This window comes from Lissotriton helveticus, chromosome 1_1 (genome assembly GCF_964261635.1).
Source record: "Lissotriton helveticus chromosome 1_1, aLisHel1.1, whole genome shotgun sequence".
Taxonomy (NCBI): Eukaryota; Metazoa; Chordata; class Amphibia; order Caudata; family Salamandridae; genus Lissotriton; species Lissotriton helveticus.
Genome location: NC_136057.1, coordinates 72,281,111 through 72,295,129, shown reverse-complemented (window position 1 = coordinate 72,295,129; position 14,019 = coordinate 72,281,111). Strand labels below are relative to the sequence as shown.

Below are 14,019 nucleotides of genomic sequence, written 5' to 3'. Positions count from 1 at the left end.
ATACTTCGTGAAGGGTTACCTTTATTATATACTTCCTGGAGCGTTACCATTACTATATACTTCCTAAAGCGTTACCATTATTATATACTTCCTAGAGCGTTACCATTATTATATACTTTCTGAAGCGTTACCTTTATTATATACTTCCTAGAGCGTTACCAATATTATATACTTCCTGAAGAGTTACTGTTGGAATTCTTGAAGTAAGACAGGACTCCGATAGTAGATTAAGTTGTTGTTTATTGACCATCCACTCTCCTCACTGGAGAGCACACCAACATTCCACAGTAAGCTTCAGGGTGGGGGAACCAACAGGGACGGAAAGGTAGGGGTGGACGGAACATACCAAAGGGTCTAATTACAACACATCTCCCTTCATTATGAAGTGGACAATAGGGATGAGGAAAAGGAAACCCAGAGTCGCAAATAGGGGGCTGGAGAGAACCAGCCGACAGGGCAATATAAAGCTGTGGTTTCATGCCTTATGTCCAAACCCTTCAGGAATTCCTGCATTTCTTCTGAGGTGAACTGTACCCCATTGTCGGTGATTATAATGGAGGGTATCCCTTCCTCATAGAACACCTCCTTTAAGAACTGAATCACCGATTTTGTGGTGATACTATGTACAAACTTTTGTTAGACCCAGTGTGAAGTGTAATCAATCAGGACCAGCATAAATCTCTTTTGCACACCAAGTTCCTGCATTGGTCCAATGATGTCCATAGCCAACTTGTTCCATGGCTTGGTCGGAACTCTAACTGGAGACAACGGGGCTTTGTGTACCACCTTCGACTTGTCACTTCTGGCATCTGCTGATGCGCGGGGTGCAATTTTCAAGACCATTTACTGAAAATATAAATGTGAGTGGTTTATGGTCAGTCCGAATCGTGAACCTCAAACCCCATAGAAAAAACTTGAAATGTCTCACAGCCCAAAAGCAGGCTAAAGCTTCCCGTTCAATTACGGAGTAGTTCTTCTCTGGTTTTGAGAGACTCCTGGATGCAAAAGCAATGATCTTCTCATCACTTCCATCTTTTTGAAAGAGAGTGGCACCCAGCCCATTGTTTGAGGCATCAGTTGCAAGTATAGTTCTCTTGGACGAGTCAAAAGTTCCTAAGGCCGGAGAGTTGATCAGATCGTCCTTTAAGGCATTCACCACCAACTCTTGCTCTTCATTCCACATGAACTCCTTGTCTTCCTTCAAGAGTTCTCTCATAGGTTCACATTTAGCAGCAAAGTTGTCGACATACTTGGACATATACTCCATGAGCCCAAGGAAAGACTTTAGTTCCTCTTTGTTCCTCGGATGGGGAGCTTCTTTTACTGCTCGGATCAAGCTGCTCTTAGGTCTGAATCCATCTTCTGAGATTGAATGTCCCAGGTACTCGACTTGTTGTACTCTTATCTTGCACTTTTCCTTTTTTACCGTTAGGCCAGCATGCATGAGTCTCCTAAAAACTTGCCTTAGCACACTATCAAGTTCTTCTGAATTGTGGCCGTAGACCAAAATATCGTCTTGGAAACACATGGTGCGTTCTCACCCTCCAAAATCTTCTGCATTGCTTTTTGAAAAATAGCCGCAGCGGACGCAAGGCCAAAAGGCATTCTTTTAAACATAAATGCCCCGAAAGTTGTAATAAACGCTGTGAGTGGTCTTGAATCTGGATGAAGCTCAATTTGGTTATACGCCATCGATAAATCTATCACACTAAAATACTTTGCAGGACCCATAGTGCTAAGCATTTTGTTGATTATGGGCAAGGGGTGTCTTTCTACCCAAATGCTGTCATTGAGACTGCGCAAGTCTACACAGAGACGAATTCCTTCTCCATTGGACTTGGCTGCGATAACTATCGGAGCCAACCATTCTGAACAGTTTATAGGTTGAATTATGTCTAAGTCACATAGCTTGCGCAACTCGTTTTCAAGGGGATCTTTCAATTTAAGAGGCACTGGACGTAAACTGTGCACCACAGGTTTTGCATTGTATTTTAGCTTGATCCTATGTTGGAAACTGTGCAAACATCCTAGTTCCTCCTTAAATAGCTGCTTGAACTCATCACAAATTTTATCATCCATACGGAACTTTTCTGTGAGCAGGACTTGATCAGCACTATTGGGGTCTAAGATGATTCCCAGATCTTTCTGTTACCTTTATTATATACTTCCTAAAGCGTTACCGTTATTATATACTTCCTGGAGCGTTACCATTATTATATACTTCCTGGAGCGTTACCTTTATTATATACTTCCTAGAGCGTTACCATTATTATATACTCCCAGAAGCGTTACCTTTATTATATACTTCCTGGAGTGTTACCTTTATTATATACTTCCTAGAGCATTACCATTATTATATACTTCCTGGAGCGTTACCATTATTATATACTTCCTGGAGCGTTACCTTTATTATATTCTTCCTGGAGCGTTACCTTTATTATATACTTCCTGAAGCGTTACCATTAATATATACATCCTGGAGCGTTACCATTATTATATACTTCCTGGAGCGTTACCTTTATTATATACTTTCTGGAGCGTTACCTTTATTATATACTTCCTGGAGCGTTACCTTTATTATATACTTCCTGGAGCATTACCATTATTATATACTTCCTGGAGCGTTACCATTATTACATACTTCCTGGAGCGTTACCTTTATTATATATTTCCTGGAGCATTACCATTATTATATACTTCCTGGAGCGTTACCTTTATTATATACTTCCTAGAGCGTTACCTTAATTATATACTTCCGGAAGCGTTACATTTATTATATACTTCCTGGAGCATTACCTTTATTATATACTTCCTGGAGCGTTACCTTTATTATATATTTCCTGGAGCATTACCATTATTATATACTTCCTGGAGCGTTACCTTTATTATATACTTCCTGGAGCATTACCTTTATTATATACTTCATGGAGCGTTACCATTATTATATACTTCCTGCAGCATTACCTTTATTATATACTAGCAGCCCGTCCCGACGTTGTCCGGGTATCAAATAGAATGTGTGTAATGTGTGTATTTGGCAAAGGCAATTTATTTTAAAATCTCGCTGTAGACAAATTTTTTTGTTTCATTAGAATAGGGACGGAGAAGGCCCAGCTGCAACCCTGGTTGATGTTAGCAGGCGCGTGTAATGTCGTTGAATGAGAGAGTTATCAGCCGTGGGTAAATCCGTTTAATGAGAGAGTTGAGTGACAGCGAGTAGGAGAGGCTGCAGTAATTGTCCCCACAGACACGCTCATTTGCGTGTTCCCTGCTTGAGGCCCAGATGCAGGCCTGTTTGATGTTAGCAGGGGCGTGTTCCCCCGCTTGAGGCCCAGCTGCAGCCCTGGTTGATGTTATCAGGCGCATGTAATTAGTTTACTGATTCGCCACCTGAGCCCGGCTAGAGCCCTGGTTGATGGTAGCAGGCGCGTGTAATTTCGTTGAATGAGAGAGTTCAGTAACAGCGCGCAGGAGAGGCTGCAGTAACGTTACTTACCAGGCCTCCAGGTGAACGCGTTTGTCACGCCCCCAGCAAACGGCCAAAGCAGACGATCTTCTGATTAATGTACGACCCACATGGCATGAAGGGCGAAACGTAGCACACGCCCCCAGTGTTTCTCACACCGCCAGCGGGCCCCTTGATGCGGCGCAATTACGTTCACATGGCATGAAGGCCGGACACACGCCCCCAGCATTTCTCACGCCCCCAGCGTGTCAGGCCCCCAGCACGCCCCTTGATGCTGCGCAGCAACGTAATTGGCGCTTGTATGTATGACTCACATGGCATGAAGGGCGGACACACTCCCCTAGCGTATGTCACGCCCCCAGCACACGCCCACAGCCCACGATGTGATGGCCGTACCACACGCCCCCAGCATTAGTCACGCCCCCAGCCCACGCACACAGCACAACGCAGACACGCCCACAAAGGACTACTTTGCTGGCATGGTTCTTTTACTTTTTAAATGTATAGAGGAGTTGGCCTAACGGCTAAGGCGCTCGACCTCGGACCTGGGATCTGGGTTCGAGTCTTGGTAACGATGCCAAACATCCTGTGATTCTGGGCAAATCACTTAATCTCCCCGTGCCTAACAAAAATGAATGTGTGTCCTCATGTAACGTAACTGGTGCTATGTAAAGCGCTCTGATACCTGATTCAGTTCGGGTCAAGTTTGCGCTATATAAAACTCTGCAAAAACAAAATATATATATGGTGGCCGTCTGCATAGCCTATGTCCTTCTGCTGCAACTGCCCTTTCCAACGCTGTATTGGTGCTGTGGTTACTGAGATTACCCGCCTCAAAGGTTTGGGCTCTCTCTTTATAATATTAGTATGGACTTCCTGGAGCGTTACCTTTATTATATACTTCCTAGAGCTTTACCTTTATTATATACTTCCTAGAGCGTTACCATTATTATATACTTCCTGAAGCGTTACATTTATTATATACTTCATGAAGAGTTTTCTTTATCATGTAGTCTTGAAAGGGTTACTGCTGTTATACTATTCCTGAAACTGAAGTGACAGCACCACACCTTGATCCATCTCTATTTAAACAATCCCTTATTGTTTAAATGAAATCTAGCCCTGTGCGTCTTCGTAAAGCTGTATCTCTAGAAAGTGGGCACTCCATGTGTTCTCTTTCTGAACTAAGTTACTCTGTGAACACCGGGAAATCACCTCCTTTTCTGAATTACGTAAAATGTGACATGTTCTATAGAACATTTAGTTAAATATCTGTTTATGGTGAAATATCTCTTGGTAACTTTCATAAATAGTAATGACCAGATGTCTTTTACAACTAGTTAAATATTGTGTATTCACATTGTCTTACATTTCCATTTAGTGATTTTAAATCTCTTTACATCCAATAGGAAACCAGCCTTGGATGCTCAAATGATCGTGAATGATGACAGTAATCGTGCAAATCTGAAAAAAGTGGTAAAAAAAATGAGCTCCAATATTCAGGAAAAGATCTGCACAATCAGAGACTGAGAAACCTGAACATAAACTGATAGATCCTCGAAGAGGCAGTCAAGAGTAATTCAGTGGATGTAAGAGTCTGAGCTGTGCACCTCCACGCAACAGGACTAAGAAATTACCTCTAGAAAATTAAGGCAACAACACTGACAAACCACTTCCTGTATAAACAGGCCTCCACCACCAGCTTTGATAATGTGTTCGGTTTGAGGTGGATACAGCAGTGCTCCGCTTCCTGTGATGATGACAGACCACCATTGAGCACGCTAGGTGTATAGTAAACTCTTTCTGGCCAAACCACAGGAGCAAGAGAAAAGCCAAAGGGAGTGGAGCCAGACAACTAAGGGCAAAGGAAAGATAGGGTCTCTGATCTACAACAGACTATCCCAATTTGCTTCGACCAGAAGGAAGACTAATCTTCACTCATAAACATGCAAAACCATTCCTCAATCTAAAGACATAACCACCTACAAAGAAGCTTTACTTGCCACAAATATAATATGTGTAGTTTTGAGTCTTGTATTTCATTGTGAAATCTGAAACAACCATCCAAAGTACCACACACATACAGGGAATGAGATAAAAACACAAGGGCTTTATCAACCATGTACGCTCCTCAGGAAACCCAGTCATGGGATGCAGATAATTATAAACCTGACCCAGAGACACTAACCAAGAAACAAAAATCAAACACAAGCAGCAAGAGCTTTAGTTTGTCATCACTACTAAAGAGCCATCAACAAACACACACAGGAGAAGCAACATACAATTGCAATGAATGTGTGAAGAACTTTAGTCAGTTAGCACTCCTAAAAGATCATCAGCGGACACTCATGGGGGAAATACCATACCATTGCACTGAATGTGTGAAGAGCTTCAGTCAGTTATCACAACTCCAAGTTCATCAGCGAACACACACTGGAGAAAAACCATACCATTGCATTGAATGTGTGAAGAGCTTTAGTCGGTTATCAAATCTTCAAAGACATCTGCGAACACACACAGTAGAAAAACCATACCATTGCAATGAATGTGTGAAGAGCTTCAGTCAATCATCCCAACTCCAAAGTCATCAGCGAACACACACAGGGGAAAAACTGTACCATTGCACTGAATGTTTGAAGAGCTTTAGTCGGTTATCAAATCTTCAAAGACATCAGCGAACACACACAGGTGAAAAACCATACCATTGCACTGAATGTGTGAAGAGCTTCATTCAATTATCCCAACTCCAAAGACATCAGCGAACACACACAGGGGAGAAGCCGTACCATTGCACTGAATGTGTGAAGAGCTTCAGTTGGTTATCAAACCTCAAAATACATCAGCGAACACACACAGGGGAAAAACCGTACAATTGCACTGAATGTGTGAAGAGCTTCAGTCGGTTATCACTACTCCAAATACATCTGCGAACACACACAGGAGAAAAACCATACCATTGCAGTGAATGTGTGAAGAGCTTCAGTCGGATATCAGACCTCAAAATACATCAGCGAACACACACTGGGGAAAAACCATACCATTGCACTGAATGTGTGAAGAGCTTCAGTCGGTTATCACTACTCCAAATACATCTGCGAACATACACTGGGGAAAAACTATACCATTTCAATGAATGTGGAAGTATTTTTAGTGAAAAACAACTGTACCATTGCACTGAATGTGTGAAGAGCTTTAGTCAGTTATCAAATCTTCAAAGACATCAGCGAACACACACAGGAGAAAAACCATACCATTGCACTGAATGTGTGAAGAGCTTCATTCAATTATCCCAACTTCAAAGACATCAGCGAACACACACAGGGGAAAAACCGTACCATTGCACTGAATGTGTGAAGAGCTTCAGTTGGTTATCAAACCTCAAAATACATCAGCGAACACACACAGGGGAAAAACCGTACAATTGCACTGAATGTGTGAAGAGCTTCAGTCGGTTATCACTACTCCAAATACATCTGCGAACACACACAGGTGAAAAACCATACCATTGCAGTGAATGTGTGAAGAGCTTCAGTCGGTTATCACTACTCCAAATACATCAGCGAACACACACTGGGGAAAAACCATACCATTGCAGTTAATGTGGAAGTATTTTTAGTAATTCCTCAGCTCTCAGGATTCATCAGCGAACACACACAGGAGAAAAACCATACCATTGCAGTGAATGTGTGAAGAGCTTCAGTCAGTAATCACTCCTACAAGACCATCAGCTGACACATACTGGGGAAAAACCATACCATTGCACTGAATGTGGAAGTATTTGTAGTGATTCCTCAACTCAGGAATCATCAGCGAACACACACTGGGGAAAAACCATACCATTGCAATAAATGTGTGAAGAGATTCAGTGTGTTATTAAATCTTCGAAAACATCAGTAAACACATACAGGAGAAAACCCATAGCATTGCAGTGAATGTGTGAAGCACTTTAGATGGTCATCAGACATACAAAAACATATGCGAACACACACTGGGGAAAAACCATACCATTACAATGAATGTGGAAGTAGTTTTAGTGATTCCTCAAATCTCAGAAGTCATCAGCGTATACACATAGGGGAAACACCATTACAGTGCCGTGAATGTATGAAGAGCTTTAGTATGTTATCAATTCTGCAGAGACGTCAGTGAACACACACTAGAACGTAGCATTCTGAATCATCTGTAAGGTGCTTTTGTGTTGCTGGAGCTGCCAAATAAACAGTGCTCTCATAGCCCAGCCTTGCCTAGAGGAAGGAGTTCTTCGATATAATATGTACATCAGAAGAAAGGATACATTTTCAGTAGACAAAGATAGTAGAAACAAATGCTTTCCACCAAGTTCATTTTAACGAAGTTCTGAGTCCGGGAAGTTCTTCCTGCTGCCGACCATAATCAATGTCATCACCATACCACCACAGAACAGGAATGAGAGCACACCCATCCTTATATATAACACACTACAGGGGTTTGCTTCAGGGTCAAACTCACTTTCCTTACACGTTATCAGCCACAAGTTCTAAACTGAACAAATTATATTTAGGAACAAGTGGTTTGTATAGACATTAGTGGCATAATACATTTGAAACCCAATACTTTATAAATCTGTATTAATGATACATAACCAAACATCCAAACACCACCCATGTATGGCCATCAAGAGCCTTTAAAACCCACACTACAGAGGTGTGTACCAGGATCAAACTCAATTTACTTTAACATTAGCAAAACAATCATGAGGCTATGAAATGTAGCGGGACCTCAGACGCTTGCTCAACGGTGCTCCGGGACCTGAGGTGGAGAGGCCTACCAGACCTGCGGAAGCCGGGACCTCGAGCCCGGGTGCATCTGGGCGGAAGTGCGGCGCGACTGGATCCGGCGAGGAGCAGTGGACGGAACCCTACATCCGGCGCACGGAGGCCCGCAGTGAGTAAACCGTGCTGCACGGAGGACACGGAGCACCCGCTGCCACTGCTGCCGCACCCAGGAATTGGAGGCTGCGTAGACTGCGGGCCGGGGGAGTGCGGGAGGGGCTGGGTTGCCCTCGTTCGGTGGTCTTGTCAGACCGCGGGGAAGACTGTTGTGCTGTGGACACTACAGGGGCGTTATCCTGTGTTTCCCCCACCCCCGGCCTACCTGCAGGTCGTGAATGGCAGTGGCGGTGCTGGCGGCAACAGGGGCGGGTGTAATATACTGCGCCCGGCTGGGACCCTGACCTGGTTGAATTACACATGCGGCGCGCCGCTGCGTACACCCCTCTTGGCGGCAAGATCGGGCCGTTGGGGCGACCTCCGAGGACGGCGTGCTGGGAAGCTGAAACCTAGGCCCTGGATGGAAATGAGCAGGCGGCGACGCCGAGGGCCTGGTGACTGAGGCGGACGGTCCGGCGCAGACCAGTGGCGGCCTGCGCACCTTTAGGCCCCGGGCTATTGAAGAGGGGCGATTGTGCCCCCAGAGTAGCTCCTGGACAGGGCTGTGACACATATGCCCCCCGCATTGGGCATGGAGTAAGTGCTTGTGGCGAAAATTGAAGGGGACACTGTGTCATTGGGGCAGAGAGAAGCGACACCACGGGCGGCAACGCAGACTGTCTGAGAGCAGACGATATCCTCCCCAACGGCTCATAAAGCAGGAAAGGCCCGGACACAGCTCTGTGATCAAGGAGATTGGGGTGACCGACCTGCAACCCCCGCGGTGCTCTGAACCTTGTGCATATATCCGGTGGCAGCCATGACGAGGGGTGGTAACAGTGGAGGCGCCTCGAAACAAGGCACGATCGATAAATTTACTGGGCCAACTGGAGGAGCCGGGGCATCCGGAGGCACTCAAGTACCTGGCCCAGACAATGGGGCCCTCATGGCAGCTATAACGCATTCCAGGGACATGCTAGATGCGAAAATAGGGGCAGTTGGAGCTGATGTTACCTTGCTGCGTCAGGACCTGCGCAACGCTGTGGCTCGCATCACTGATACTGAGACCAGAATCACAGGAGTGGAGGATGACGTGGGGACACTGAAGAAAAAGGTGGCCAACATGGAAGGGATTCAAAAGGGCCTTGCTCTGCGAGCTGAGGACGCGGAAGGACGTGCTCGGCGCAACAACCTGCGTTCGTGGGATTTCCGGAGGGCTGTGAGAAGGGCGACATGGAAGCCTTTCTGACCCAATGGTTGGAGGGGTGGCTCCCTCCGGAGTCCCTTTCGCGCTGTTTTATAATTGAACGCGCACACCGAGCACTGACCCAGAAGCCGCCGGTGGGAGCTCGCTCGCGGCCTGTGATAGCCAAACTGCTTAATTATCACGACCGCGACACAATCCTGCGACAAGCGCGTGTGAAGGAACCTTTGTTATTTGAAAATCACAAAATCCTAATATTCCCAGACTACACCAGGCTAGTCCAGCAACAACGTCAGTCCTTTACTGCGGCTAAGGCGCGGTTGAGAGGCCTCAATATCCAATATGCCTTGCTCTACCCAGCCCGCCTGCGTGTGGTCTTCCAGTCCCGGACTCAATTTTTTAATACTCCAGAGGAAGTCTTTGCCTAGACGGACGAAACGGTCCGCATCAGAGTCAACACCCCTCCGGGTTGGGACTCAGATTCATCATCCACGGCGGGGCCCCTGAGGACTCCCGGCGATCGCGGAGCAGGAGTAACTGGAGGTCACGCACCAAGAAGAATCCTCCTCCAAACGATGGTGCGGCGGAGGCGACCGAAACTGCGGACTCTCAGAATCCGGATGCATGAGACCCAAAGACACTTGGCAGGCTACGGACAAAAGCCCTAGGGAGGGATCGGAGGCCGGCGCCCGTCCCTTGGGCGATGAAACCTCTTTGCAATCTATTGTCTAAGACACCTGAGGCATCAGTAATTGGGTAACTTTGAGATGTGGGTTGGGGGACGAAGACGGGAGGGCGGTCATAACCCCTCTGTTTAGAGGAGTTTGTTCAGTGGGGGGTGAGTTGGGACTGTGTGGGTAGTTTATGGGGATCCATTGGAATAGTGGGTCTCTAACCTCCCGTTGGGGGTCGGAGATAATCTATACTGCGACAGGTACTTCAATGTTACTGAGGTATGGGGTGGGGGTGGTGGGGAAGATGAAAAGGTGACTGGGAACGGGGTGGGGGCTGGGGGGTTTGTTGGGCGTGTTTTGAAGGGGGGTAGGGGAGGGTGGGATGCGTTACTCTGCACAGTGTTCTTTCGGGTTCTATTGAAGCGGGATGTGTGTGTGTGGCCTCAGACGCTCGGGCCATTTAGTTTTCTGTCCATGAATGGCGGCTGAAACTTCCAAACCAGGCCTACAGAGGGCATCGATGTGTGTTGTGAGCTGGAATGTATGGGGGATGCTGGACAGGATAAAGAGAGGGGCAGTCCTGTGACAGGGGAAGAGAGACAGGGCTGATGTGTTACTGTTGCAAGAGACTCACCTTATGGGTTCCAAGACCCTTAGTCTACAGCGATATGGATTTCAGCAGGTGTATCATGCTGGGTTTGTGAGGGGATCTCAAGGGGTAGCCATCCTGGTGCACCGCAGGTTGTCCTATACTCATGAGACTCAGTGGGTCGATACACAGGTCAGATATGTGTTTGTTCAGGGCAAGATAGGCACTGAGCCGATAGTCTTCGGGAGTGTTTACACCCCGCCTCCGCTGCAGGGTGCCCTTATAGAAAAATTATTTGGTGTGTGGGTCGAGATACCATATGTTATGGCGGTAATAGGCGGGGACTGGAACGATGTGATGAATGCACGGATGGATCGACACAGGCTGGGGGGTGAGGTGCCATCGGATACACCTACTAAACTGAATGGCATGGTGTGAGGGATGGGATGGGTAGACGCATGGCGACACCAACACACCCAACATCGTGAATACACATATGTCTCAGCAGTACATAAGTCCTTCTCTAGAATTGACTACTTATTTGTCCCCCATGCCTGGGTTGGGAGGGTGGATGCCACGACTATACTGCAATGCGACCTGTCGGACAACTCCCCGGTAGTGATTGACCTACTCCTTGATAGGAGGCGACAGCCGTTCAGATGGCGCCTCTCCACATGGCACTTGCAACAAGAACACTATCAGTCCCGCATGAGGGAGGCTATTGTTCACTACTGGAGTGATAATGATAACTCTGATGTAGATGAAACGACCCTCTGGGTGGCACTGAAGCCCACGCTTCGCGGGGTGGATATTGCTTGGTGTGCGGCTGCCCGCAAGACACGTAGGGAAGACATAGTGAGAGCGGCGGACCGAGTCAGTGACCAGGAAAAAAGATGCCACGCTGGCGGGGGTGAGGAGGATGTAGGACAACTTTTGCTGACGCAACAGTCGTATGCCTCCTTGCTGTTAGATGAGGCTCGCCAGCTGTGGTTGGCGACTCAGAGTGGGATATACCAGTGGGGCGACAAATCCAGCTCGATGCTATACAGGCTCTGCCAAAGCACTTTTCACGCCCAGTCCCTACCGTGTCTTCGGGATGAGACGGGAACGCCCATGACGGCCCCGACGGACCTAGCAGCCAGCTTTGCACGGTATTACGAGGCCCAGTACGCCCCCCGGGAACTCCTCTCGGCAGAAGACATCGACAAATTCCTGGCTGATCTTTCCCCACGATCAATTTCAGATGAATGGCGGGCTTGCCTTGAATTCCCTTTGTCGGCGGAAGAGCTGGATACAGCCCTCGGGGAATTAAACGTGGGTAAGGCCCCCGGACCCAATGGGTTCCCTTGCGAATTTTAAAAGAAATTTCACCTCCAATTAGGTACGTACTATGGCAAGGCATTAGAGGCAGCCAGAGAGTGTGGTCCACTCCTGAGGGCCTGGTGACACGCTGAGATAGTGGTCTTCTACAAACCAGGGAGGCCCCCTGAGCAACCCTAGTCCTATAGGCCAATATCGTTATTGAATACCGAAGCGAAAATATTGGCGAAAGCACTGGCCAATCGCCTTCTCCCATACATTACCGATCTTGTCCACCCGGACCAGGCCGGGTTTATGTCCCATAGAGCAACAAGACACAATATTAGGCGCGCACAGGTGGCGGTGGAGGCGGCCCGAGCGGCAGGGATTCCTGCGGCTCTTCTACTGTGGAGAAGTGTGGCTCACTGGTTAGAGGAGGCAGACCTGGAAGCAGAGGTCAGCCCGGGACCAGGGTTCAATTCCCGGCTCGGCAGGGTCTTGAGTCCTAAAATGTCCATGGACTCGACAATTCTCGCTCCGGTGCCTACTCGATTCACGGGTTCACACTCTGCGACTCTGGGCAATAGCTTGCTTAATCTCCACAACGGCCCCTCGCGGTGGGATGCCTGGCTTTCACCTTGTGGATACCCTGCTGGGGTTATCTCACAGGGGAATACCAGGACGGGTTCCCTAAGCAAGCGCTTAGAGACCGCTTGGTGATTTGCGCTATATAAATTCCTGTACATTTACATTTACATTTACTGGCCGATATAGATAGGGCCTTCGACTCGGTAAGTTGGGTCTACCTCTGTGCGCTTCTGTCTCGCCTGAATCTGGGGTCCCACTTCTTATCTTACCTACAGCTATTATACACGGATCTCACGGCTTCGGTGAGGGTGGCTGGGGCAGTGTCCGATTCCTTCTACATAGGTCGGGGCACCAGGCAAGGATGCCAACTATCGCCATATCTATTTGCCCTGGCTATGGAACCGTTAGCGGCGTGGGTCCGAATGGACTCACAGATGCGGGGCATCGAATGGAGAGCGGGACCCTCTGATAGAATTGCACTCTATGCTGACGATGTCCTATTTTTTCTCACGGATCGGAACAGATCTGGGCCCTGGGTCCTCGACATCATGCGAATTTTTGGGGAAGTGTCGGGTCTCCACCTGAACCTACGTAAGTCAGTGCTGTTGGCAATGGGGGAGCGTCGTGGCCTGGGGCCCTGGGCGGCGGCATTGCAGGAAGCGACGGGAGGCTGTAAATATTTGGTGGTGTTCCTGACAGATCTGCGTGGGGTCTCCTGGACTCGCAATGTTGTGCCCGTGTGGGAGCGTGTCTGCTCAGACATGACTACATGGTCCCGCATGCCCCTGAATGTGTACGGCCGTTCGGCCATATTTAAAATGGTGGCCCTCCCGCGTCTCTTATACCAATTACAGAACCACCCGTATCCTATTTCACCGCAGTGGTTCAAGCAGGTAAATTCGGCGCTTGGTAACTTTCTCTGGGCCGGGGGAGTGGCGAGAGTGGCGCTCCGCACGTTTCCTTTCCACGTATTGTGGTGGCCTAGCAACGTCAGACATCCTATCCTATTATCAAGCTTCTCACCTATTGATACTGAATGAATGGTGGTATGGGGATCGAGGTGACCCAGCCTATGCCCTAGAGAGGTACCTGATGGACCCTGACACGCTACACGCCATACTGTATTCGGCTGTTAAGAGGAAGAGGCTCCCAGTGGTCATTCAAATAGTATTTCAAATATGACGCGGAGCACTCCGCCGCATGGGGTGGTGGAATAGGTTAACGAGGGAAACGCCACTATGGCAGAATGGGCAACTGCCGGCATTGATGTCCCTACAGGGGTTCCGTGGCTG

General features: G+C 47.8%; 1 protein-coding gene across 1 annotated transcript in view; it reads left to right on the top strand.

The window, feature by feature from the left end:
- The window catches only part of LOC144767614 (uncharacterized), a 32,305-nt gene extending 25,112 nt beyond the window's left edge, over window positions 1-7,193 (top strand). The window contains exon 2 of the mRNA XM_078651021.1: window positions 4,876-7,193. Coding sequence (XP_078507147.1) covers window positions 5,587-7,065 — 1,479 coding nt within the window. The 5' untranslated portion in view covers window positions 4,876-5,586 and the 3' untranslated portion in view covers window positions 7,066-7,193. The remainder of the gene's footprint in view (window positions 1-4,875) is intronic.
- The last annotated feature ends 6,826 nt before the right edge of the window (window positions 7,194-14,019 follow it).